Source organism: Carlito syrichta, unplaced genomic scaffold (assembly GCF_000164805.1).
Source record: "Carlito syrichta isolate Samal-C Ts95f unplaced genomic scaffold, Tarsius_syrichta-2.0.1 Scaffold311350, whole genome shotgun sequence".
Classification (NCBI taxonomy): domain Eukaryota; kingdom Metazoa; phylum Chordata; class Mammalia; order Primates; family Tarsiidae; genus Carlito; species Carlito syrichta.
In genome coordinates this window covers 521,667-547,702 of record NW_007255446.1, presented here as the reverse complement: position 1 = coordinate 547,702, position 26,036 = coordinate 521,667, and the positions used below count along the sequence as shown (strand labels likewise).

The 26,036-nt window shown below is 52.1% G+C and overlaps 1 protein-coding gene across 1 annotated transcript; it reads right to left on the bottom strand.

Moving 5' to 3' along the window:
- Positions 1 to 3,811: 3,811 nt before the first annotated feature.
- ACSS1 (acyl-CoA synthetase short chain family member 1) lies at positions 3,812 to 24,905 on the bottom strand. Its single transcript, XM_021717863.1, has 12 exons — positions 24,846 to 24,905; positions 17,299 to 17,474; positions 16,779 to 16,931; positions 15,398 to 15,545; positions 14,046 to 14,183; positions 11,182 to 11,274; positions 10,118 to 10,230; positions 9,707 to 9,833; positions 8,931 to 9,058; positions 8,740 to 8,803; positions 5,709 to 5,827; positions 3,812 to 3,985 (listed from the first exon to the last, which is right to left on the bottom strand). The coding sequence occupies exons 2-12, from the start codon at positions 17,326 to 17,328 to the stop codon at positions 3,812 to 3,814; spliced, it is 1,287 nt and encodes a 428-aa protein (XP_021573538.1). The 5' UTR covers positions 17,329 to 17,474; positions 24,846 to 24,905.
- Between the last annotated feature and the right edge of the window lie 1,131 nt (positions 24,906 to 26,036).

The following is a 26,036-nucleotide window of genomic DNA, read 5'->3' as shown; positions in this document are numbered from 1 at the left end:
TTCACTGACCCAGAAATGATGTATTTATTTGATTTAATCCTGTTAATGCAGCAAAATTCCCAATATGATGAAAATGTATGTAACTCAGATTAGAGGTCACCAAAACTCAAATTGACACATCTTGGAAAAAAGTCCATCACCAGGGATGTTTCTTCTGGGCCTGGATTCAGGCTGCTTCTTTCCCATACTCAAGAAACCAAGTTCAACAGCAAGATACCTTAGAAAAGCAAAGGACTGTCCCTATTCCTCCAATGCCTTCCAAGGAAGGGGTCACACATTAGGCTGACCATGGGGGTCTTGCCACAGGCTTTGGAGTCACAGAATCCAGAACCTGCCATGAGGCCTTTCTTGTGTGCAGCCCTTGTGAGTCTCTGCTGTTGCTCCCCAATATCAGGTGTTGTGAGGGCAGGAAACATCATGTGGATTACCTCTCTGGACTCTCACACCTCCAGCCAACCTCACCACATTCCATGACTGAATCTCCTTCATTTGGCAAGGAAATGGGGTTCATGGTACCTTTCCTCACCAAAACCAGCTGCCGTGGGCGAGTCAGAGATGGATGTTGGCTCCTGACTACCTCTAGGCAGATGTGTGGCTCAACTTGTGGATGCTGGCTGAATTTCTTTTTTGTGTTTTCATATTTAATAGAGTCATATTTCCCTTTGGAAATTACCATGCTGAAAAGCTGGACTTTCCCTCTGAGCAGGACTTTTACTGTAGCCACTTTGTATGGAACTTACTCTGAGAAGGCACTGTGCTGCATCCTGCCTCTGGATCTGAGTATGCCGCCTCCATGTCACATGGCCATTGCAGATGGTGCCGGCCCCACCGGCCTGGAGCAGCACACACTGTTCAGCCTGGCTCCCCACAAGGTCTCACCCTGCCATCACTGCAGTGGCCCACTCTTCTCAGTGGCAATGACTGGCATCCTCATCAAAATGTTTCAGTTACACCAGAAACTGAAGGAAGTGAAGTCCAAGGTGGCAGGTTGGGCAGCGTGCCCAGCCTCAGCACAATCCAACTCCATTCCTGTTGTGCCACACAGTTCTGACAGACCTGCCCTGCCTTGTCCAAGGGGTAGAGGATGATAGTCCCTTTCCCAGAGGGGTTCTCATGTTTCTCAGTAGCCCTGACAGTGTCCACAGCCAAACTTGAACCTGTCACTTAGGCTGGGGACTGTGATGCCGGGAATGGCCATTACAGTCTTCACAAACCCAACCTTGCTGGCGGAGGTGGAGTTCCCGACACGGTAGAGGAGGATGGTTGCAAGAGGAGTGAGGGTGGCTTTCCCAGAAGTGGGGAGTGGGGAGCAGGACAGCCTTGCTTGTTAGTCATCTGTACAGCCTCTCACGATGCCCAGGGAGGAGCTGTGGATATGGAACACACCCCTGGGAGTCCCCACAGGATCGGAAGTACAGAAGTGTGGCTTTTTCCAGTGAGATGCCCTTCGCGCACTCAGAATCTACCTGGATGGGCACCTGGGACCATCCAGGGTGGTGGCACAAAAAGACATGCCCCTGGGGACAGCTGGTCCTGCTCCCACTCTGGGGGCAAGGGCCGGTCCAGGTTCTGTGGGGTAGACTCAGGCCTCAGATTGCAGCTCTCACAGCTGATTCAATGCATCCCCCTGTGAGGGGCTGGCCCGCCTGGCAGAAAGACAGCTGGGATCCAGGCTGGCCCGCCTGGCAGAAAGACAGCTGGGATCCTCACACATGCAACCTGGGGGACGCCCCTGGCTACCTGATGTCCAGTGCATTTCCTCACTCCTGGTTGTGGCCTCAGTGATGACTGTAGTGCTTCTTTGTACTGTCCAGTGTGGTGGCCACTGGCCATGTCCAGCCACCGTACACTTGAAGCATGGCAGCTGCAGCCAAGGAACTGGATCTTCATTCCATATAATTTAATGTATACCTAGGTAGCCACACATGGCCAGTGTACTGGGCAGTATAGTAATCTAGGGTATAGGTAAACTCACCCAATAACTGTCTTAAGAGCCATTAAGGTGTATATTTCCTTCTGTGAGAAGGTGAATTTTTTATTTTTTGTTTTTGGGTGAATAGACCCCTTCCAGTCTTGTCATTAGGATTATATTCAGAAGAAAAAAAGGGTAGCATTATTTGTCCCCCCCAAAAAAATCACAACAGAGAACAATAAACAAAATAAAGCTTTATTTGAACTTCCCTGCAGGTGCTTCTGAGCCCCGAGCCCATGTTCCTATCAGCAGTGTTGGCACCTAGGCCATCTCATAGACAGCCATGACCACAGGCCACATTTGGGCTCAGCTCCAAGTAGCAAAGCCCATTGCTGCCTAAGTATGCGTACTGCAGCCACCACCACATGCTGGACATCACAGGTGCAGGGCAAGGAGGATGCCCATGTCCAATTCCCAAGGACCCAGCTCCCAGGTTTCCCTCCCTATAGCCACACCGCCAGCCCTGAGGCTTAGCTGAGAAGTAAGCACTCAGTGACCTGGTGACTTATGTCATCTTGTTAGTGTGAGAGGACCTAAGGCACATTTTAAAAAGGAGCCTTGATCCGGAGCACCAGGTCTCTTCATTTGAGAAAGAGACAAGGTCGGGCGTGGTGGCTCACCCCTGTAATCCCAGCACTTTGGGAGGCTGAGGCAAGAGGATTGCCTGAGCCCTCAGGTTCAAGACCAGCCTGGGCAACATGGCAAGACCTTGTCTCTACAATAAATCAAAAAATTTGCTGGGCACAGTGGTGTGCTCCTGTAGTTCCAGCTGCTTGTAAGGCTGAAGCAGAATGATCGCCTGAGCCCAGCAGGTCAAGGCTGCGGTGACCGTGAGCATGCCACTGCACTCCAACCTGGATGACAGAGTGAGGCTCCAACTCAAAAAAAAAAAAAAAAAGAGAGACACAGCTCTGGAGCACCAGGTCTCTTCACTAAGCCTCAGAGGTTCTTACTGCCCCAGTCACAGAAAGGACAGGCCACATCTGCCAGGACAAGGCTTCAGCCAAGTGAGAGCTCTAGCAACTTGCTTGAGCATCCCCTGGTCCCCTAGCTGTGTGGAGCGTGCTGACCTCCTACCAGAACACATCTGGGGAGGAAATCTTCCTAGACTGCAGCATGGAGAAACAACACAACTACAGTCACTTCAGAACTGAGAGATGGGCCCATCCAACCGCCATGTAGGAGTTGGCTCCATTACACACAAACCACGCACAGGAGAGATAGACACTGGGAGGACACTGCAGGCCCAGAAATCCCCCGTCTGGACAGAAGCACAGACATCTCCCACTCCCAAATATGCTAAGCAGTGATGAGAAGTGCAGCCCCTGATCTTCACACGCTTCCCCACCAGTGGAGGAAAAAAAAAACAACGATTTTTGAAGAGCATGTACAATTCATACATGACACTTGAGTGCTTGTACATTATCCTTCCAAAATGTAAAATTAAAAAATAAAATCTCTGTCTTGTGTGTCTGGAAACATCTGGAGAACACACTCAGGCTTTAGCCTGAGTTATCCAAGCAAGCACACTTCACTAGTTGTCTCAAGAGGACACAGAAACAGAGATGGCAATGACTTTTTTCCAGAAAACCAAATCCGGGACAAGTGGACAAACCCTACCCATGTGTGATGGGCCTCTCCAGGGGCTATATACTTCTGGGGTCTCCAACAGAAGGGAGAGAGGGCTCAACCCAACTTTACATTGGGACATGGGGGCCGTGTGTGGGGCAGGGCTGTTCTGGACCAGGAGAGAAGCCAACCCCAAGGCCCCTTCTGAGAAAGACCAGCCAGGGACTCAGGTGCCTGGTCTCATTCTGCGGGCCTAGGCAGAGGTGCCTGTCACTTGGAAGCAGCCTGCTTGCCCCTGTGCTTCTGGTAGGCACTCAGGATCTCGGTGATGATGCTGGGGTCCTCCAGGGTGGTGGTGTCCCCCAGATCCCCACCCAGGATTATCTTCCTCAGGAGCCTCCGCATGACTTTTCCAGACCGGGTTTTTGGAAGACGTTTTACCACCTGGCAAGGCACAGGCTCAGTATTAGTGTGTGGAGTGGAGACCCAGCTTCAGGGGCAACAACCATGCTGACGCTGGGGCTTCTGCTCATATGTGACCCTCATAGATGTGTAGGGCCCCACCCCAGAGAATGACAGTGGCCCACGGTCTCTGGCTTTATCCTCCTCCTATCTGGACCTAAAGCTGGAATCAGGCTAAAGGACAAGACTAGCCATGAAAGGGGTGTCGCTGACGCCCACCCCCAGGCAGAGTCCTCCTGGACCCAGTTCACCCTGCGCTGGTACTTCTGTTCCCCCCTCAACCACACATGGATGGGCATCCAGGCAGCCACAGGTCTAAGCATGTGCCAGGGCACTTCATCTCCATCCCTGACCTGACACTTAGAGGCTTTCGTCTTATATAAAAAGAGGCAGGAGCTTCTGAAGAGAAAAAAAATGATCTTAGTGTTCAAAAACTTAACATTTATTTTATTTTATTTTTTGAGTAGGAGTATCACTCTGTTGCCCAGGTTGGAGTACAGTGGCACACTCACAGCCACTGCAGTCTCAACCTGCTGGGTTCAGGCAATCCTTCTACCTCGGCCTTCCACGTAGCTAGAACTACAGGCACATGCCACCATACCCAGCTAATGTTTTGGTATATCATACAGACAAGGTCTCGCCAGGTTGCCCAGGCTGGACTCAAACCCCTAGACTCAGGCAATCCTCTCACCTCAGCCTCCCAAAGTGCTGGGATTACAGGCATGAGTCACCATACCCGGCTACATTTAGCATTTCCAAGCAACCATGGCCCATTCCACGCAAGCAGAAAGACATCGGGAGCTGTGTTTGGATCTCTGACAGTGCTTCTGTCTTTGGAAACAATTCAGTTCACCTAACAGTTGAGGTCTCTGAAACTCAGGTCACCAGGCCAACTGTGTGAACTCAACCATCAGGTGAGGCTGGGCCTCTGCCTCAGAGCAGCCCAGGAGCTGCTCTGGGGAAATACTAGTAAAGGAAGGACAAGAAAGTTAAGGGGCTGAAGAGGTGGCCCAGGGATCCCTGAATAGATGCCCTTGGAGGGAACCTGGAGATCTCCCTCGCTAGCACCAGGAAGTGTGCTCAAAACCCACAGGGTTGGAAAGCTCAGACACTTCCCACATGTCTATTAAAAATCTCTAATCCAACCACTGTGGCGGCTCATGCCTGGCATTCCACCACTTTAGGAGGTTGAGGCAAGAAGATTGAGCCCAGGAGCTCGAGACCAGCCGGAACAACATAATGAGACCTCATCTCTACAAAACTTTTTTAAAAAATTAGCTGGGTATGGTGGCACTTGTCTGTAGTACCAGCTACTCAGGAGGCTGAGGCAAAAGGATCGCTTGAGCCCAGGAGGTCAAGGCTGTGGTAAGCCGTGATCGTGCCACTGCACTCCAGGCTGGGTGACAGAGTGAGACTCTGACTCAAATTAAATAAATACATACATAATAAGATCCCTAATCCTCACTGCCCAGCCTGTCCCATCACTTGCATGCTGGGTCCTGCCAGGAGTGCCTTCTGAGAGGTGAGGGGTCAGCTCTGCATCGCCTCCTGTCATCACCCTCTCTGACAAGAAAGACAGTGACCCACTGTCCCTGCCAGCACCCAGGAAACCAAACAGCCACATAGGGAGACCACTGTGCTCATAAAACAGCGCTGTCGCCTGACCCTAGGGAGCGGGGACCCCCTGCCCGGCACAGGGCCTCACCAGGATCTCATTGGGCACGGCGTATTTGGCAATCTTGGAGGCCACTGCTGCCTTGAGCTCCTTCACCACCACATCTGCGTCACCGGCATTGTCCTTCAGCACGATGAAGGCAAAGGCGGCTGGAAGGAAAGCAAAGGGCTGGGATGTGCTGGGCCACACACCACCTCCCAAGGTCACACTGCGCACGGGCTGCTTAACTTAAACCACAGCTCCTGGGCTACTTGTGGCACGTGTGGCCATGGCTGCTGCACTGGAGCAGGTATGGAGCGGTTACGAAGTGGCTCGATCATGGCAGAGTCTTCAGGGCAGCCCCAGCCAATCTGCATTTAACCTGTATACTAAGTGGTATTTGTCAGTACCCTATGTGTTCCAGAAAGGGTTTGCACTGACCCTGCTGTGACACAGGGACCTCTTCTGACTGTCCCCCACATGAGCAGTCACTTGTCCTGGCACCACTCCCAACAGCCCATCCTTCCAGCCGGCCCTGCCTGCTCTCTCACATCATGTCTCTCCCCACACAGCCCTGACTGCTCCCCAGCACCAGCTCACCCCACCACTCACTCCACTGGGCACCCACCATCTAACTCACTGTGTGCCTCCTCAACAGCCACACCCACTGCTCACCGTCTCTCCCCTCACTCCCCAGTCCCTCCAGCAGGCTGGCTCCAGGAGGACAGGGGCTTTTGTCTATGTCACCGACTGCTGTGTCTCCAGTGTCTAGGACCATGCCCAGAACAGGAGGTGCTCAGCAATTGTGAACTACATCAATGGATGACTGTTTCCTGAACGAACTGTAATCGGTGAAGACCTACACAGCCCTTGCCTGAATGGGTCCCCATCTCAACCTGGAAAACTCCTATTCACCCCTCAAGACCCAGCTCACCCACCATATGCTCCATGAAGCCTTTCCTGACTGTCCATGGACCTAGTTATGGCATATGCAGTGTGAGCAGCTGTCCATCCCCTGCCACCACCCACAAGGCTGAGATCCTTGAGGGAAAGAACTGCATGTTCCTCATCTTGCCCATTGCAATGGGATCAGAAGTGGGCCTTGACTGAGGCGTTCTGAGAGCAGAGGAGGAAGGGGAAGCCCTCCATGTGGGAGCAAGAGCCAGGGGAAGGCATACAAGACCCAGGACATTGGAGACAAGAAGGACAAAAGTCTAGCCAGAGGAACCAGAAGTTCCCAAGGTCCAGATCCTAATCAAACAAGCCAAGGGGCTCCCTCACTCAGATCTAGTGCAAAACAGAGGGGGGACAGGCTCACAGCACATCACAGTGGGGACAGGCTCACAGCACACCACAGATGGTCTCAGGGCTAACCCAGACTGTCAATGGGCTGCTCGGCAAAATAGATGCTCCAGTTTGTTAGAAATCAGGAAAACGCACATCACCACACCATGAGACAAATGCTTCCCCCATCCCACCCAGCAGACACTAGGAACCCTGGTACCACCAGCCTTGCTTGAGCTGCAGGAGGAACCATTAGAAGAAGCTGAGGGGAGCAGAGGTGGTCAGGGCCTCTGGAGCTCTTACGTCTGCTACCCAGTGACCAGGACCATCACCTATTGGAGACCAGACAACCCCAGGCACACAGCACTGGGCAGCACCATCCACAGCTGACCACACCCAACACGGCCTACAGCCGCTGTGGAACAATCATGACACCTGCACATTTGTCTAAAGGTTACTTTCCAACGTGCCTAGCTGACCTGGTGGTACTTGTCTCTGAGGCTCATCCAGGGGCTGCTGAGCTGCTGGATAGATGGTTTCTGCCTGGGGAGGTAGGGCCCTCTCCTGGCCCCAGGAAGTTCTAACCCAGCTACAGGACTCAACACAGATAGAGCTTCCAACCCCGTAACACATTCATCCTCTGTGGATCCCCAGACCAGATGTAAAATGCCAGAGTCCCCAAAGGAGGGACCAGATGCCTACCATTGCAAAATGCCTTCAGGGAGACTCTAAGTGACCCCTGGTCCCACTGAGGAATGGTCCACCCTTCTCCAGTCCTCCCATCACATAGGTACCTCTGCTGGGCATGCCCTATGGAGGAGGGCAACTGTTTCTTTAGAGAGGTGCCTCCCTCCCACCCCAGCCTTCCATTTGAGAGACAGGCACAGTCTTTCATGGAAAACACAATGCTGTTTCAAAAGCACCTAAATACATTCCAAGTCTGGCCATGGGTCAATGTAAAGGAAGTGTTTGAGTAAATAATGGAACAGCGGTACAGTGATATGGCAGGGGCAGGTGACATCTGGGACACGTTGTGACACAGGATGACCCTGACAGCAGAAGGTAGGCCCAATCCCAGGCCACTGGACAGAACAGAAGAGGTCGGTCTGCTGGGCAGTGCCCTGGCATGAGGTGTGTATCCAGGTCATGTCAGGCCAGGCAATGTGGCAGGATGAGCCTGGCATTGCAACACTCAGTACACCTGCCCCTTCCCAGACCTAGCCACTGAGACACTGGTGGACCCTGGATAGAGCATGGCCTTGTAAAGGCCATCCTGATCCCAAGTTCTGCCTTTCACAGCCTGTCACTGTACAGTGTGAACTATGGGTCAGTGTCCTGTGAGAGTCTCAGAGCAGCACACGCGCCCACTGATGGGCACACTCTGGTGTGACAGCTACAGGGCATGCAACTCAGGGGCTGTGATTGAGCCCATGAGCAGGACACGTGGGAGGCTGGACGTTCTGTTATAAACTCTCTGTGACAGGGATGGATAGTGTCCCAGTCAGATACACCCCAGACACAGGATGTAACTCCCCAGGCTCAGTCAGGGGCCAAACAGGTCATGCCACTTGTGGATGGGTGTCCTTAAAGGAGAGTGGAACCGGCATTTCCGGGGCCTGACCTAACATGTGTACTGCCCAGCCTCTTCTTCCAAAATCTCCACTTGAGAGAGAAGAAGACCAACAGTCTGACCCATGAAGCCCCAACGACCCTGCCCTCCAGAGTCTGTCCTGTGAGAGGGGTGCTGTGGCAGGCATGGGGTTGGGCCTCCACAAGGAGCTGCTCTGGTGGTCCTCACCTTCTCCCTTGATGTCATGGGGGTAGCCAATGACTGCACTCTCCGGCACTGCGGGGTGGTCAGCCTGTGTGCCATAAGAAACAAGAAGGCAAGAGATGGAGGCCCCAGGGTGCCAAGGGGAGCAGGGTGCAGATTCCCAGCCCACCAAGGCCCATGGAGGCATCGTAGAGGTGCAAGAGGTGCATGCTTACCATGGCGTCCTCGATCTCTGCAGTCCCCAGCCGGTGGCCACTGATATTGATGACATCGTCCATCCGCCCTGTGATCTGGTAGTAGCCGCCCTTGGTTCGGTGAGCTCCGTCTCCAGTAAAGTAATAGCCTGTACCGCAGTGGAGGATTCAGCACCAGGGCCCCTGAGCCAGGTCTGCTGGGCTCCTGTCCTCCCAAGAGGAACAAAGTAGACCCTATGCCCCACCTCACCCTACAGCATAAAGCTCTAAAACCAGCACCTGGCAGCATATCTGGCCAGTGCCCTCCCCACAACCCCTAAAGCAGATGCTGCTCTATGTGGCACCACGTGACTACACTCCAGGGGGCAGACAGGTGGAGCAAAGACTTCAGGGAGAACAGGGGACACAAGGCGTTCAAGGTGCTTCCCCAAAAAAGCGAGTCTTGTTTACAGGTTCGAAACAGATGGCGTTCATGTAAACTTCCAACCCAATGTCACAAGAATGACCCGAGGAAAAATACAAGCTGGAAGAAGATGGCTTAAAAAGGTGGCTTCCTCACCTTTCCTAAAAGCTGCCAGGACGCCCACCATGTGGCGCTCTGCTGACAGGCTTCCCACTCACTGGGGTCCCCGAGGTGGGAGGGAGGCACAGTAAGACGGAAAATAGGTACAAACTCAGGCCTAGGAGTGCCTGTTCCTACCCATAGGCTCACCACGCTCATGCCTGCTGTTTGCATGAAACTGAGGACACGACCACACATCAAGGGAGGCATGCAAGAACCACACCAGCCTACTCACCGGGATAGGCCTTGAAATAGGCATTCACAAATCGTTGATGGTCGCCATAGATGGTCCTGGCCATGCCCGGCCAGGCCTGGGAAAGGCACAGGGCTCCAGAGACGTTGCCACCCTCCACAATGTTTCCCTGTAGACCCAGTGAGGCTCGTGTGAGAGATGGGGCAGGTCACAGCATATGCTCCTAACTGTTTGGCCAGGGCCACGCCCTGAACAGGACTGGCAAGGGCCTGTCCTCCGGGTGTAGCTGACCTCTTGAGGGCACACGCATGTGGCTGTCAACCAGTGGGTCTGAGAGAAGACGCTGAGTTGCATGCTGAATGAAGACACTGGCCCTCCCTCCAGGTGCCTGGGCTGCATGACACGGGGTGGGACAGGCAGGGAGGAGAGGTGGCCCCAGAGGCCCATACGCACCTTCTCGTCCATGAGGACGGGGATGATGCCAAAGAAGGGCCTCATCGCCATGCCAGGGAGGATTTCTGCCCCTTCCTCTGAGGGCCTCGGTGCGATGCAGATGCCACCTGTTTCTGTGAGAAGATGAGGAAATGCTGCATTGGCCCAGGAGCCAGTGACATGTACCTCCAGACTGTGCCATCAAGGGACATGGCACTCCCAGGTGGGGCTGGGTGGGACCGTCCCTGTCTGGGACAATGACTCTTGTCTGTGGCAAACCAGACATGGGTCCAGCCCCTCCACAGCAGGCTCAGACCCAGCAACTCCATATCAGTAGCCAAGTGTGGGCAGGCCTGGCCATATTAGGCCTTGCTGGCAGCAGAGCAGGGCAGAGCCCACCGCTCCCACCTGAGGAAGGTAAGCAAGAGAGGCTTCCAGGCCAGAACTCACATGACATGTCCTGACAGCGAAGAGACACCCGAGAATCCCATTCTTTCACAGCTTCTCTGACACCTGCCTCCCCCGACCTGGAGCATGGAGATGCCTAGGGACACTAAGTCATTGAGAACCTCTATCCTGGGCCTCCACATGAATAGAACTGCACTATGAGAACATCACTTTCTGGCTACTTTCAGGATAAGACCACAGATAGCCACATTTATTTTATAAGTGGTGGTCTCTTGCCCTAACCGCCATAGTAAGTCAGTCACCCAAGAGAAGAGGGGACAAATCCATACAAAAGTCACATCAGATGCACCATGTGCACCTGATACAAAGGAAAGTGGTAATGAGCTTGCTGCAGCCAGGTCTCAGCTGGTCATCCCACAACACCCACACTATGGCTGGTGAGGGGGCTCCCCATTCACATAGGAGGAAACCGAGGCTCAGAGAAGCCCCGACACATGGTCTGACAGCTGGAAAGAGCAGCCATGTGACATGGGCGCAGCCTCGGGAGTTGAATTCAATCACACTTGCTGCTGAGAGCTCAAACCCCAGACTCAACCTCACACTTGATCCTCCAGACTCAGTGTTGTGACCAGAAGCCATTCCCTAGGCCTAGCCCGACCACACCTGGGGACACTCACCTGTCTGCCACCAGGTGTCCACCACCGTGCACCTGCTGTCCCCCACCACCTTATGCAGCCACTCCCAGGCTTCGTGGTTGATGGGCTCTCCCACTGGAACACACAGGAAAGGAAAAGGAGTGAGCAAAGCCAAGATAAACCAAGGCCAGAAGGAACAGCTCCATGAGGAGACAACATCTTAGTGATTTTTCTGAAGGACACACAAAGAGACCTGAAATGAGGTGATACACATCATATTTATGGTCATCAAAGAAATACAAGTTGCAATGAGGAATTTTCACCATTAGAAGGTTAAAATTTCAAAATTTGGCAAGAATGTGGGGAAAGAGGATTTCACACACACAGTAGGAATGTAATTTGGTTCAGTAATTTTGGGGAGCAATTTGGATATTTCTCTTAATATTTAAAAGTATATATAGCCACTGCAACTACTTTGGACAACTGCTTGGAGCAGAACCCACTAAAGCTAAACATACATCTCCCTCGTTACCCCAAAATATGACTTCTGACACACTCCTCAGAAAAGAGTGCAGATACCACCAAAAGCAGACATGCACAAGGATGTCCACAACAGCCCTGCTCACAATAGCAGGAGCTACAAATGTCCCTCAAAAGCAGATGGGTCAATAAGCCATGGTACATTCATGCCATGCATGGAATGCCACACAGCAACAAAGAAAGCAAACACTGCCCACAGCAGCAGGGATGAGCTGAGTCACAACGCTGATTATGTGTGGTCCCATCTATCCGAGGTTCAAAAACAGCAAGGCAGTCTATGGCAAAGGAGACCACATGGTCATGGTCAGGGGAAACTGCAGGAAGGGGGCAGAGGGAGCCTCTGGGGACCAGCAGCACTTCTGCAGTTTCATCTGGGTGGTGGCTGGGCATATGATGTGTATAAACACTTCTCACTGAACACTTGACATCTGTACACCGCAGTATGTTTTATACCTCAATAGAGAGGAAAAGATGTGCTTATGTCCCAGGACACTCAGTGTCCAAGGGAGGTCAGAAACACACAGGTCTCACCATTCACAGCTCCAGCACGACAGAGAAGGCTCTCAGTCTCACCACCTGTGGTTGAATGTGCGTCCCCTCCAAATCTCATGGCAAAATTTAACTGTCAATGTGACAGTATTAAAAGGTGGGACCTCTAAGAGGAGATGAGACCATGAGGGCTCCAACCCCATGATGGGACTGGCTGGACCTCTCTCACGCTCTTACACTCCCCCACCTTCTCTTTGCCCTGCACTGTGGGATGACGCAGCAAGAAGACCTCGCCAGATGCCTTGACCTTGGACTTTCCAGCCTCCAGAACTGACAGCCAATACGTTCGAGACAGGGTGCCCAGGCTTTCTAATACAACAGCACAGAACAAGCTAAGACAACACCATCTAGAGAAGAGCCCAGGACTCCTTCTTAGAGACAGGGGAACAGGAAAGTACCACCACCAGGGAACCAGAACCCCAAGCCCTGTCCAGGGAGCAAAGGTGGGTACATAAGGCCATCAGCCAGGCTGGGACATGGGGGTCTCTGGAGTCAGCTGCTGGGTTCAACAGACTCCCCTACTTACTCACTGAGTGACCTCTCTCTGTGCCTCAATTTCCTCCTCTATAATGTGGGAGCAACATTAGTGCTGAGATCATGAGGCTGACGTGAAGATAAAGGTATTTAATAAATATCTGCTTTTAATAATATTCAAATTCCTCCTGTTTTTAAATCTAGAAAGTTCTTTGAGAAACAGAGAAGGATTTTATTATTAAGGGGAAAATTAGGGGAAAAGGAGGGGGAAATCATTGGAAGCATGCAGTGTGTCAGGACGTTCCCCGTGAACCCACATTTCCATGTGCACACACTGCATTCCTGTTCCCATGCTGACCCTGCATCATCCTCAGCACCTGCAGGGCAGATCCAGCCCAATCCACACTGGGGACAAGTGGTGAGCCATGCAGGGCATGGCCTCATCACATCGCCCACAAGGAAGGGAGGACATGCTCACCATGTTCCCTTTTCCCAGCATGCATTTGTCAGAAAGAGACACCACAGTGGTCATGGTCTTATGTGCTTCCTCTGTGAAAAGCTTGAGGAGCATGCAGGAGCCCCACCCTTCTCTTTTCTTCTGACCACATGTGACAACACAGCTGGGAGGACAGGTGTGATCCACTTCTGATACTGTCTGACCATCCCCCCATCACTTTCCACGTGACCTGGCAATATCCATCAAAATTACAAACAACTCCAACTTTGGAACTCTGCCTGGAAATGTCCACAGTAGGGGCAGTGCTCAGTGTAGGATGACATCTATTACATGTACTTAGGAACACTCAAGACATCCAACAATGAAAAATGCTTAGTAAATTATAGATAAACAATTATCACGATGATGATGATGATGATTAATGTCATTATTATAAAAGACAGGGTCTCACTGTGTCGCCCAAGCTGAGTGCAGTGGCGCAATCATAGCTCACTGCAACCTCAGACTCCTGGGCTCAGACAGTCCTCCTATCTCAGCCTCCCAAGTAGCTGGGACTATAGGTGTGCACCACCATGCCCAGCTAAGTTATACAATTAAATCCCATGCCTTTCCCACTAAAGAAATGACTTGGCCTTTAATTTACTGTGTTGGTAAGTACTCATAACAAAGATTAAGTGACAAGATTTGGGCACAGAAAATGTCTGGAATGTTGTTCTCCAAACTGTCAGCTGCTACCGGCTCCAGGGAGGGAACTGCAGGTGGAAATGTACACTTTCCACCCAGTCAGGTCAGGCCTGTAGGTCCTCCACCACACACACAGCTGCACAGCTCTATGGCCAGAGCCCTGTGTCGACCGAGCTGGCTCTGAGGGAGAGGGTAGGTTCACCTGACCCCAGCGTCCGCAGGGAGGAGCGGTCGTACTTCTTCACCCAGGAGTCGCCGTACTTGAGCAAGAGCCGTACGGCCGTTGGGGCACCATAGAACTGATTGATCCTCAATCTCTGCACTGTCTCCCAGTACCGACCTACAAACAAGCAGGAGAGCCACCAGGCACTTTTACTTGGCGATACGCCCAGTTCCCGAGTAAATCCATAAAAGGGCTCCACCCCGCAAGACAACAGGGAGCCACCCAGGACGTCTACACAGCAGCCCTCCCCCAGCACTCCACTTGGGGACAGTCTTCCCTGGCTATGCAACCCACGTGATCTAGCCAGGAATTTGTTCAAGCGGTATTACTGGGATTCAAAAGTAACCCCTGTAGCTTTAACAACTGCTCATTCACACTTAAGTGGCCTCTAAAGTGGTGGTTGGTGCTTGGTGGGACAGCACAGCCATAATGGCACTGACAGCACACTGACGGACACATCAGTGGTGGCTGTGCTGTCCCTGGGAGCATAGCTGTGTACCCAGCACATACACCCCTGCATCCTGAAAACACCACAACTCGCCCTTCCCTGCACCCAGGACACTAGGCTTCCAGGGGCTGCAGTGACAGCCTGAGACAGCACCTGGGCTGTGGTCCATGACCTGGCTCGGCCTCTACAGCTTCTTCCTTGAGCACCCTAGCCACTGAGTGTGTGGATGGGGTGCGGGAAGGTGACAAAGAAGCCCGGTACAGCTGTCAGCACTGAATGCTCAGGCAGAGCCACTATGGTTTGGTAACATTAAACAGACATTTGGGGACACTGTGCTGTGGGGGAGGAAGCTGCCAAGGGAACAAGACATGGCCCTGTCCTTGACGGGACCTCAGTTTATGGAAGTGGCTCCAGCCATGAATATGTGGTCTGAGGGAATGGCCCAAAGACTCTGGTTGCAGGGCTGGGGAAACCAAAGGGGTAGGCAGTTGGCCCTGCCACAAGGAAGGGCTGGATCTGGTTAGGGGCTGGAGATGTGACAGAGAAGATGCTAATGGGGTGGCAGCTTAAGTCAGAGAGGCAGGAACACTAGGGTGGCAAATCGGACTCCCTGCTAGCACTCATCTAGTGCCAAATCGGACTCCCTGCTAGTACTCATCTGGTCTTCCTGCAGACCCAGCACCTGGCCCCAGACCACCCCAGAGGGCTCAAGGCCAGGCAGCTCAAGTGCCCACTGTGCATCTTGTCAATGGGACCATAGGAACCACAACACCCTCCCCCAGGGCCAGGCCTCTGCCCTTCTGTGACCCTCTCCTCAAGCCTGGAGCCACAAGCTCCCTCCCAACACCCAGTAGGGGTCCCAAACAGGGTCCTGGGTTCTCACCTGCATCAGGGTACACTGGGGTACTCTCAAAAAGGACGCTGGTAGCTCCATTGCAGAGGGGCCCGTACACCACGTAGCTGTGTCCTGTGATCCAGCCAATGTCGGCTACACAGCCAAAGACATCACCTGGCTGGTGGTCAAACACGAGCTGCAGACACAAGAGGGGCCATTAGGAGCTTGTCTCCACCCCACACACCCCACAACACCAGTCTGTAGTGCACAGCAGTCTAACCCGCATGACATTGCTGCTCAGATGCCCCCACAGCAGGATAAGTGGGTGCGTGGCAAGGGGTCCAGGGACCCCTCCTCCCCAGAAGGAGAAGTTGCTGGACAACAGGACACAAGACCCTCACCAGTGTGCGTGAGAGGCAGCAGTCAGCACAAATGCGAGAAGCCCGCAACCACACAAGGCCAATGCGCCTGGAGGGGATCGTGCTGGGATGAGCCACCAGGAGCCTGAACTGCCTTGGGAGCTGGAGATGCCCCACATCCTGATGTGGTTGTCACCCCATGCACCTGCAGGCAAAGCTTCATCTAGTTGGGTGTTTAAGATATGGGCCCCTTTCTGTGTTACCTTATGCCACATGTTTTTAAATTTCTTTAAAACTGCCAAAAATAAAAGCCAGAAAAGCCACAAATTGCATCAAATGTCAGGAGCTTCAAAAAGCATGAAAGGAGAGACATCTGTGTCTCCTTCATTCTCGTCAAAGGGTCTGATTTGAGCCCAATCCCACCTAGGTCCAACTGCCTACTTGCAGGAAACACAGAGGGACAACAGGCACAATCCAGAACAAGGGACACCAGGGACAAATGGCCGGACATGATGAGAGTCAGGCTTAAGGATAGGAGAGGGATGGAGGGGAACCCATGGTTAAAAAGACCTAAAAGCAGGTCAAGAATATCTTCATGGACAACAGTAAGCTGCAGTGTCCAGGGATGCATCTGGGTGACAAAACTATAAAAACAACAACACAGGGCAGTGACAGGGCAGTCAGGATGTGGGGAACTGTGGCCAGACAGGCTGTGGAAGAGGCTTCTGAGAGGCTGGCAGCATTCCATTTATTGACCAAAGTGTCATCTGCCTTACAGCATTTATTACACATTTGATTTGGGTGGTTCTCTGTATCTGTGTTCTAAGAAAATTTCTGTAAAATCTTAGGTTGGGTGGCCACCAGTGTTCTGCTGCCACAGACTTTCCAGGAGCTTCTAGACAGCGCAGCGGAGGTCCAAAGGCAGCCAGAACCCTGAGGAGTTGTGTTGGAGGTGGGTAGAATGGGGCTCTGCCTGAGCATGCCAGGAGAAAATGCTAGCACCCACGCCTACCAGCACTGCTCTACAAAGGAGGTCTCACCCTGGCTGCAGCCAAATCCCCGGGTCCCACCTTGTGCGTGACAGCAGCATACAACAGGTAGCCCGCCTGGGTATGCACCAGCCCCTTGGGCGTTCCAGTGCTCCCTGAGGTGTACAGCATGAAGAGCATGTCCTCACTGCCCATGCTCTCCGGGTCGCACACAGGTTCCTCCTTGCCCATTTCCTGGAAGGGAGAGAAAACAAAGAGCCCACCCAGTGCATTCAGCCTCTCCCTGTGCTCAGCCTCCCTGAGAAGACCACCCCATAACCGCGGCAGGACTAGGCCAGATTCAGAGTTCACCTGCTCTGGCCAGCCCAAGTTCAATTTCAAATGCAAAGAAGATACAAACAAAAGGAAAGATACAGTCATGTCTGTTACACTAAGTGTTCCAACAGGCTTGTGGTTCTATCTTCTTGAATTCTATCTTCCCAACCAAGACTTAAGCTTATCACATACCACAGGGGCACCCTGGGCACCTCTAGAGAACCCGGGCCCTGCTCACCTGACAGTAATCTCTCCACCTCACACTGTACACAGCTAGGAGACCTACCTGTTCAAGGGGGACATCCAGATCCCCCATGTGCACCTTGTTGTCCGTCCTGTGGGCCACCAGGACACACTTGACAGTCGGGCAGAGCCTCACAGCCTGGTCCACAATCTTCTTCAGCTCCACTACACGGCCGCCCCGCAGTCCTTGGTTGAAGGTGATGACCACCTTGCATTTAGCTGGCAAGGACAGCATGGACATTCTGATCAGTGTCCTCCCCTCTGTGACCCACCTGGCTCTGACTGTGTGTCACACCTGAGGCTGAGCATGATAAAGAAATCCCACTGCAGCAAGAGTCAACATGCAGGGAGGTGTACCTGCTCTGCAGCCCCTACATGAACAGGAGTGCCCGGCCTCCTCCTGGGCACGTGCAAAGGACCTGAGAGGAACTGCTCTGACACCCACCTCTTCCTCTCAGAACAGCGGCATGAAGACAGCTTTCCCACCAGATTCACACCCTTCCTGCCCATCTGTCCAGGAGTTCCCCAGGAGAGGGGCCATCCCACCACCCCCAGCGACCATGGTGGCAGAGCAGCACTGACAAGCAGACCAAGAAGGCTGGACAACCAGAGGCCAAGCCCCAAGATGTCCCGTGTGGCCAGGTCATGTCCTAGGGGACTTCACCATTCAGTGGTCAGAGGCCACAGCCCAGCCAGATGCCCAGGAGCTGCCTGCCCCACGCAGCCCTCCTGGCCCCACACCTGCTTTCCAAAGAACAGCCAGGTGAGCCAGGAGACCCAGGCTTCCAAGGTTGACCCAAGGGAGGTAGAGCAGAGAATGAGAGACATGCACACCAGGCCTTAGGACCACAGGCTCAAGCCGTTCCCTCCACATGGTGCCCCAGTGCAGAGACCCAAAGGGATCAGGACTGCAGCAGATCCTGACAGTCGGCCCTGGGGAAGAGCCTGAGCAAACGCCCAGCTGCAGCACAGACATGCAGGGCCTTGCCACATGCCTCAGGCTCCAGCTAATCAGCACAAAGGGCTCTCCCCACTCAGCAGCCCTCAACTGGTGGCTCTCAGGGTTGGGATGTAGACACTCTCACTCCTACCCTCACATGCAGCCACCTCAAGGCATGTGTGTTCCCCTCTCATGCAGGGTAGACTGAGCCCTGGTCACCCCCGTGGCCCCACTCCCCATGCCCTCATGCTGCCCAGGCCCTCCTCCCATGAACACCTTCATGTGGCTCCCGATATCCCAGGGCCTCTCAGGGGAGCCCACCTAGGCATCAGGCTTCCTCAGTCAGTCTGAAAGCGTTCCAATAACATGCCCAGACGCCTTCCTCCTCCTAAGAGCCAGAGACACTGTGGCCTTGAGGACTCCCCAGCACAGGTCTTTGCAGCTGGTGGCCTGGCAGGACCAGCCAGGGGTCAGAGACACCCTAGACCTGCTCAGGTGCATCCCAGGGTATCCCAAGGGTCCCAGTCAAACATATCCTTTGCCCTTTAGGCTTTAGTGATCAGTCACTTGGGGAAACCAAGTCAGATGATTGGAGCCTGTCAGAGACTCTCCATACCTGAGCTGGGTTTGGTGGGGCGAGCTCCCTACTGGCGAGGAAAGGAGATGGTCCAGCAGGTAGAAATGAACCTCTTTCAGTGGGATGAAAAACAGAGAAAACTCACAAGGTCAGGACCTCGCCAAGAAAAACAGTGACCTCGGTCATATAATACACTGAAATTGCGCTCCATGGTGGCAGCTCCTCCCTGCCTCCCAGCACATGCCTCTCCTCCAGGGTGTATCTGTCCAGGGCCTTCCACCCACAGGTTCTCAAAGACAGGCCCCAGGAGGTAGTGGGAAGCACTGAGCTCCACAAGCATGTCTAGCCTATGGACGCCTCCGAGGCTGAGCAACAGCACAGGTACAGCAGAGCCACATGCCACTTCATCTGGAAGGACTCGATGCTCCCCCAGGGCTCTGTGCAGGCACCAGTGTCTGCATTCATCTTCTGTGGTTCCCATGACCAAGGACCACACACTTGGGCTCAGAACAGCCATGTGTAACTCAAGTTCTATAGCCAGGCAGGCGCAGTAAGACTCTATGCTCAGATCTCACAAGGCCAAGGTCAAGGTGTCAGCACCAGGATCTGGAGGCTTGGGGGAACATCTGCCTCGGGCCCACTGGGTTGGTAGCAGAACTCAGTTCCACATAACAGAGGACTGTCCCTCTCCTTACCATCAGCCAGGGACATACCCAGCATCGTCTTCCCTGGCTCACAACCCCTTTACCTTCAGAGCCAGCATTGCAGCGTAAGTGCTTCCCGTGCCTCCAGCCCTCTGATTCCAGTCAGAGGACATTCAGGGCTTAAGGTCTATGTGACTAGAGGGGTCACCTGGATACCCAGGCGATACCCATATTTTGAGTCCCATCTCCTTACTCCCATCTGCAAAGTCCTTTCCCCATGCAAGGGGACATGTCACAGGTTTCAGGGATCAGGGATCTGAGGGGTCACTATCCTGTGCCCACAGCCTCTCACAGAACAGACCACAGCCACTCCTGTCTCCCAGCAAGCCTGCCTCTCTCCCCACTGCTCACAGCCTACAGTGAGAGGGAAGATGGAAGCAGCAGGATGGTCAGTGCCCAGGCCAGGCAGAGCACAGGAATTCCGGAATGGCACCAGCTACTGAGACGCCGCCCAGTTTAGCAGTTGTGCGCACACCCACGCTCCCAGTGGCAGACAGAGAGTGGCTACACTGTGAGGACATGCTCTGTGGAGGCAGAGCCCAGGCCCCGCCCCCGGAATCCAGAATGGTGGGAACTGGTTTAACCCAGGCAGTGTAGTAACATGACATTCTGCAGGTACCAGGCCTGGCCGAGGGCAAATGGCAGTTTCTATTTCCCTCTTCTTGGAGCCACAAGTCGCACCTAAGACGTGTGAATGCCTGAGGCTACCATGCTTGGAGGATGCCTAAGTCAGCCTGTGGAGAAGCCACATGAAAAGAGGCACACCGGCCAGTCCCATCCATCCAGGTCAACCCAGTTGAGTCATCAACATAAATGAGCAGAGACCCACCTTCCCCCATTCCCCTAGGATTACTGTCCCAGAATCATGAAATATGATAATAAAATGTATTGCTGTCAGTGGTTGCTTTAAGCACTAGGTTTTAGAATTCTTTGTCACATGGCCATAAGTGGCCAAAACAGCACTTGGCTAACCCAGAGGACATAGACACCTGCCTCAAGAGTCCCACCCCCAGGAACCTGACACCAAAGAGCTGCACCTGGAGGCTAGAGGGTGTCAGGAAAGAGTCCTCCTCAGGACAAAGTCCCAGAGACAAGGCACACCCCTGCTGAGGCCCACAGAGCTGCCTGGTCCCTGCCCTCCTGTGGCCTGGCTATTCGGGGTTCCTGAGGTTCTGGGAGCTGCCTCAGGATCCAGTTGCTCAATCCCATATGCTCAAGTAACCAAGAGTCAACAGCTGCTGCTTGTTTCAGAGACCCTTAACAGACAAACTGGGTCACCACATCCATACCAGTAAGAGAGGAAGCGGGCAGCCTAGTAGAAGGCCAACAGCAAGAACATGTTGTCTGTGTTCAAATCCTAGCTTTCTTACTTACCAGCTATATGACCCTGGGTAAGTCAGTTTCCTCATCTTTAAAAAGAAAATAGTAACCTCCCAACAAAGAAAAGACCAGAGCCAAATGGTTTCACGGGTGAATTCTATCAAACATCTAGTAAGGAATTAATACCCATTCTTCTCAAACTCTTTGAAAAAATTGAAGAGGAGAGAATACTTCCCAAGTTCAGTTTATGAGGCCAGTGTAACCCAGGTGCCAAAGCCAGATAAAGACACTATGAGAAAAGAAAACTTCACACCAGTATCCCTTACGGACAATGATGCAAAGCTTTTTAGCAAACGCTAACAAACTGTATCCAGGAACACACTGATAGGACTGTACACCATAACCAAGTGGGGTTTATTCCAGGAAAGCAAGGGAGGTCAACATGCAAAAATCAGTGTAGCACACCACATTAATACAATGAAAGAAAAAAACATCTCAATTCATACAGAAAAAGCACTGGACAAAATCCAATACCCTCTCATGATAAAAATGTTCAAAATCAAGAATAGAAGGGAATTTAGTCTTATAAAGGGCATCTGTGAAAACCCACAGCTCACATTATACTCAGTGGTGAGAGTGATGCTTTCCCCCTAAGATCAGGAGACAGACAAAGAAGGCCACTTCTACCACTGCAGTTCCACACTGTAACAGAGGTTCTAGCTGGACCAATCAGGCAAGAAAAAGAAATAAAAGCCATCCAAATTAGAACGGAGGAAGTAGAACAATCTCTACTCACAGGTGACATGATCTAATGTATATAAAAGTTCAAGAATCCACAAAAAACTATTAGCTCTAACAAACAAGTCAGGAAATTTGCAGGATACAAGATCACCATGCAAAATTTAGTTGTATTGTTAGATATCAGCAATAAATAATATACAAAGAGAATTAAGAAAACAATCCCATTTATAAAATCTTCAAAAATAATACAATAATTAGGAATAAATTTAACCAAGGACATGCAAGATGTGTACACTGAGTGCTACAAACATTACTGGAAAAAATTTTAAAGGACCTAGGTAAATGGTAAGATATTCCATGTTTGTGGGTTAATATTGTTAGTGGGGCAATACTCTCCTATTTTTCTACAAATTCAATACAATCAAAATCCCAACCAAAATCCCAACAGTCTTATTTACAGAATGCTGATCCTAAAATTAATACAGAAATGAAAGGGACCCAGAATAGTCAAAACAATTTTGAAAAAGAGAACAGAGCTGGAAGACTCACGCTTTCAATTTCAGAACCTACTACAAAGCTACAATGTCAAGACATTGGGTGCTGAGAAAAGGACATAGAGATAAGCTTATAGATAAATTAAATAGACTATAGAGGGCCAGGAGCAGTGGCTCAAGCCTATAATCCTAGCACTTTGGGAGGCCAAGGTGAGAGGATTGATTGTCTGAGCCCACGGGTTCAAGAACAGCCTGGGCAACTTGACGAGACCTCATCTCTACAATAAATCACAAAATTATTCAGGCATGGTAGCACATACCTGTAGTTCTGGTTACTTGGAAGGCTGAGATGGAAGGATAGCCTGAGCCCAGCAGGTCGACACTGGGGTGGCTGTGAGCATGCCACTTCACTTCAGCCCGGGTGATGGAGTGAAACTCCAACTCAAAAAAAAAAAGAAGACTACAGAGCTCAGAAATGAGCCCTCCCGTATACAGTCAAATTATTTTCAACAAGGATGCCAAGACCATTCAATGGGGAAAGAACAGTCACTTCAACAAATGATGCTGGGACCACTGGATATTTACAGGCCAAAGAATGAAAGCGGACCCTTAGCTTATATCCTGTGCAAAAACTAACTCAAAATGAACCAAAGACCTACTTTTAAAAGCTTGAGCTATGAAGCCCCTAGAAGAAAGTGCAGAAGCAAATCTTCACAAACTGGATTAGGCAATGCTTTCTCAAATAATACAGCAGAAGCACAAGCAACATAAGAAAGACAGATAAAGTGGATTTCATCAAAACTTAAAACTTTTGTGCACCAAAGGACACTAGAGAGAAAGTGAAAAGACAACCTACAGAATGGAAGAAACTATTTGCAAATCACATATTTGGTAAAGATCTAATATTCAGAATATATAAGGAACTCTTACAACTCAACAAAAAGGTAAGCAACCAAGTTTAAAATGGGCAGGGCTCAGGTAGACATTTTTCCAAAGAAAATATACAAATGGCCAACCAGCACACACACAAAAAATGCTCAGTACATTAGTCATTAGGAAAATGCAAAGGAAAACTACAATGAGATACTACTTCATTGTCATTACAACGCCTACAATTTTTTTAAACAACTGAAAAATAACTGTTGATGAGGATGCAGAGAAGCCAGAGTCCTCACACATTGCTAGTTGGACTGTCAAACGGTGCAGCTCCTTTGAAAAACAGTTTTCTGTCGCCCAGCCTGGAGTGCAGTGGCATGCTCACTGCCACCGCAGTCTCGACCAGATGGGCTCGGGTGATCCTCCTGCCTCAGCCTTCCAAGTAGGTGGAAATACAGGTGTGATTGACCACGCCCGGCTAATTGTTTGATTTATTGTAGATACAAGGTCTCACCATGCTACCCAGGCTTGTCTCAAACTCGTGGGCTCAGGCAATCCTCTCACTTCTGCCTCCCAAAGTGCTGGGATTACGAGTTCCTCATAAGCTAAACATGGAATTACCATGTGAGCCAGCAGCCATACCCCCAGCTGAAAGCAGATGCTCCCGTATGCAGACATTCAAGGCAAATGGCCATCAACTGATGAATGGATAAACCAACTATGGCCAATCGAGGTGGGGGAGGGGGCAGTATTCAGCTATAAAAATAAGTAAAGTGCTGACACATGCCCCCTAAAGGTGATGGTGGAATGACTGCTAAATGACTGCTAATGACTGAATGGCATAAGGTGTCCATTCAGGGTGATGAGAGCATTCTGGAACTAGTGATGATGGTTGCACAACACTGTGATTGTATCTAATGTCACTTTGAAATGTGCACTTTAAAATGGTTATGATGGTCACTTTAAAGGTAGGAGGAATAAATAAGAAGAGTATTGTCACAACGTTGGCGCGGACTAAGGTAAATTTGACAGCCTTCGCAAGGTGCTACAGGGGTCAAGAGAGAGAGAAAGGGTGGCAGCAATGCCCTTGAATGTGGAGGGAGAAGCCCTGAAACGGAGCTACCAGTCTTCCTGCCTCCTACAGAATGCTCAGCAGCCTGGGCTATAGTTTGGATGTTTGTCCCTCCAAATCTCATGCTGAAATTTGGTCCCCAGTGCTGGAGGTGGGGCTTAAAGGGAGATGTCTGGGTCATGGGGGTGGGTCCCTCATGAACAGATTAATGCCCTAGTGGGGCTAATAGACCGAGAACTCTCTCATTACCAGGAGGAGCAGACATCAGGCCAATCAAGAGGGATCTGTCCCCACAACCCAAGTACCTCCCACTAACTAGGCCCCATCTCCAACACAGGATTATATTTTAGCGGACATTTGGAGGGGACAATACCCAAACCACACCAGAGACACTACTGTTCTGCACACTGTCCAGGAGACAGTGACATACTTGCATACAGAAGCCTGAAAGTTACACCTCAGGCCCCCTTCACCTGCTCCAGGTGAAACTCAAAGACAGCCCACCCCCCTGTTCCTCACAGCAGAGGCTTCCAGGTGTTGGCCTGTAGGACCACTCAGTGCATCTCTGGCCTCACCTCACCCTACACATGTCCTCCCTCCTGTGCTGCCCCTGCCACGCTGTGCTCCCGCCACCCCCACCTGTATGTCTCCCCTGCCTTCTTAACCTGGCTAAATCCAAGACACTCAGATCTCAGCCCGCAAAACAAATGCTCACTCTGCCATGTGCCTGTCCCTGGAAGCACCAACCATTCCTGTGTGTGAATTTTTTTTAATGTCTGTATCCACTCGGATGGTCTCCAGCCTGATGTCCAGGTCCCCAGGACCAAGGCCAGGAGATTCCTGGGTTCCCCCCTCCCAGGGCCCACATGCTCACCATCATTGATCCTCCCAGCCAAAGACTCCGCACTAAAGCCAGCAAAGATAACCGTGTGGACAGCTCCGATCCTAGCACAGGCCAGCATTGCCGCCACAGCCACTGGGGACACGGGCATGTAGATGGCCACACAGTCTCCTCGACGGACGCCATGTCTCTTCAGTGTGTTGGCCAGGCGGCACGTGGTCTCCAGCAGCTCCCTACAGCACAGGGAGAGAAGCCACCAGATGGGAATTCCAGTGCGGAATGGAGCGGGGCCACAGCCCTGCACCCCCAACCCAGCCAGGGAGGAGAGTCTGCACTGCTGCGTGGGACATTCCCTTCCAGAGGGAAATGGTTTAAGCATCTGTAGATCAGAACTGGACACGCATCCTAAGCACAGAGCATCACATTCCTGAAACTTCTGGCAACGTTCTCTCCAGAAGGCAGACCTTAGGAGCACATTCAGTGGTGCTGACCCCGGATTCCTGAATCAACACTGTCTGGGCCCCACACCAGGGAGGGCCGACCCAATGTGGCGACACCTCAGTGATGCCGGAGGAGGGGACACAAGGGGCAGCCAGTCCCCCTGTCCCTGCGGTCCCAACGCCGCAGCGGGTACATCCAAAGGGCACCGGGTGTCCTCCCAGGCCAGGGGTATAATGGAGGCAGGGACAGAGGCGGGAGACGAAGATGGGCCGGGTGACCACGTTCCTGCCTGTCACGAAGCTTGGCCTCCAACCAGAGGGCACCGTCTCTCTAGGCAAGCTGATTGGCTTGGGATTGACACGTGATCCAACACAGCCCAATCAGAGCCAAAGATACTCCGAGAAAGCCAGCCCGGGAGAGCTGGTTGCGGAGTAGGACGTGGAGGAAGCAGAAGTGATCCCGGTGTTCCCTTCCTCTTCCCGCCCGCTCCTTCTCCCGAGGTCTGTGGGCTTGATGGCTACGTTGACAGTTTCCCACTTCTCTTGAACTTGGTTCGCTTTTGGCTGACAATTGCAATAAAAAGAGACAACACACGGCCAGAATGGGAGGCGAAGCCAGGCCTGCCTGCCGGAAGGCGCCATAGGGACTGCGGCGTGCGGGTGGGTGAGCCCGGGCGTGTGGGGACCTAGAAGGCCTTGGCGTCCCCAGAGCCGTCTGCGGAGGACAGGTCGCGACGCCCTGCCACGGGCACTCGGGAGGCAAAACCCGACAGCCG

Coding starts and splice junctions, on each gene's coding strand:
- ACSS1 (XM_021717863.1), bottom strand. CDS start 17,328: ATGGGGGATCTGGATGTCCCCCTTGAACAG. Junction 16,932..17,298: donor TGGATGTCCCCCTTGAACAG/GTAGGTCTCCTA, acceptor TCTCCCTTCCAG/GAAATGGGCAAGGAGGAACC. Junction 11,275..14,045: donor CCTGCGGACGCTGGGGTCAG/GTGAACCTACCC, acceptor TGTGTGTTCCAG/TGGGAGAGCCCATCAACCAC.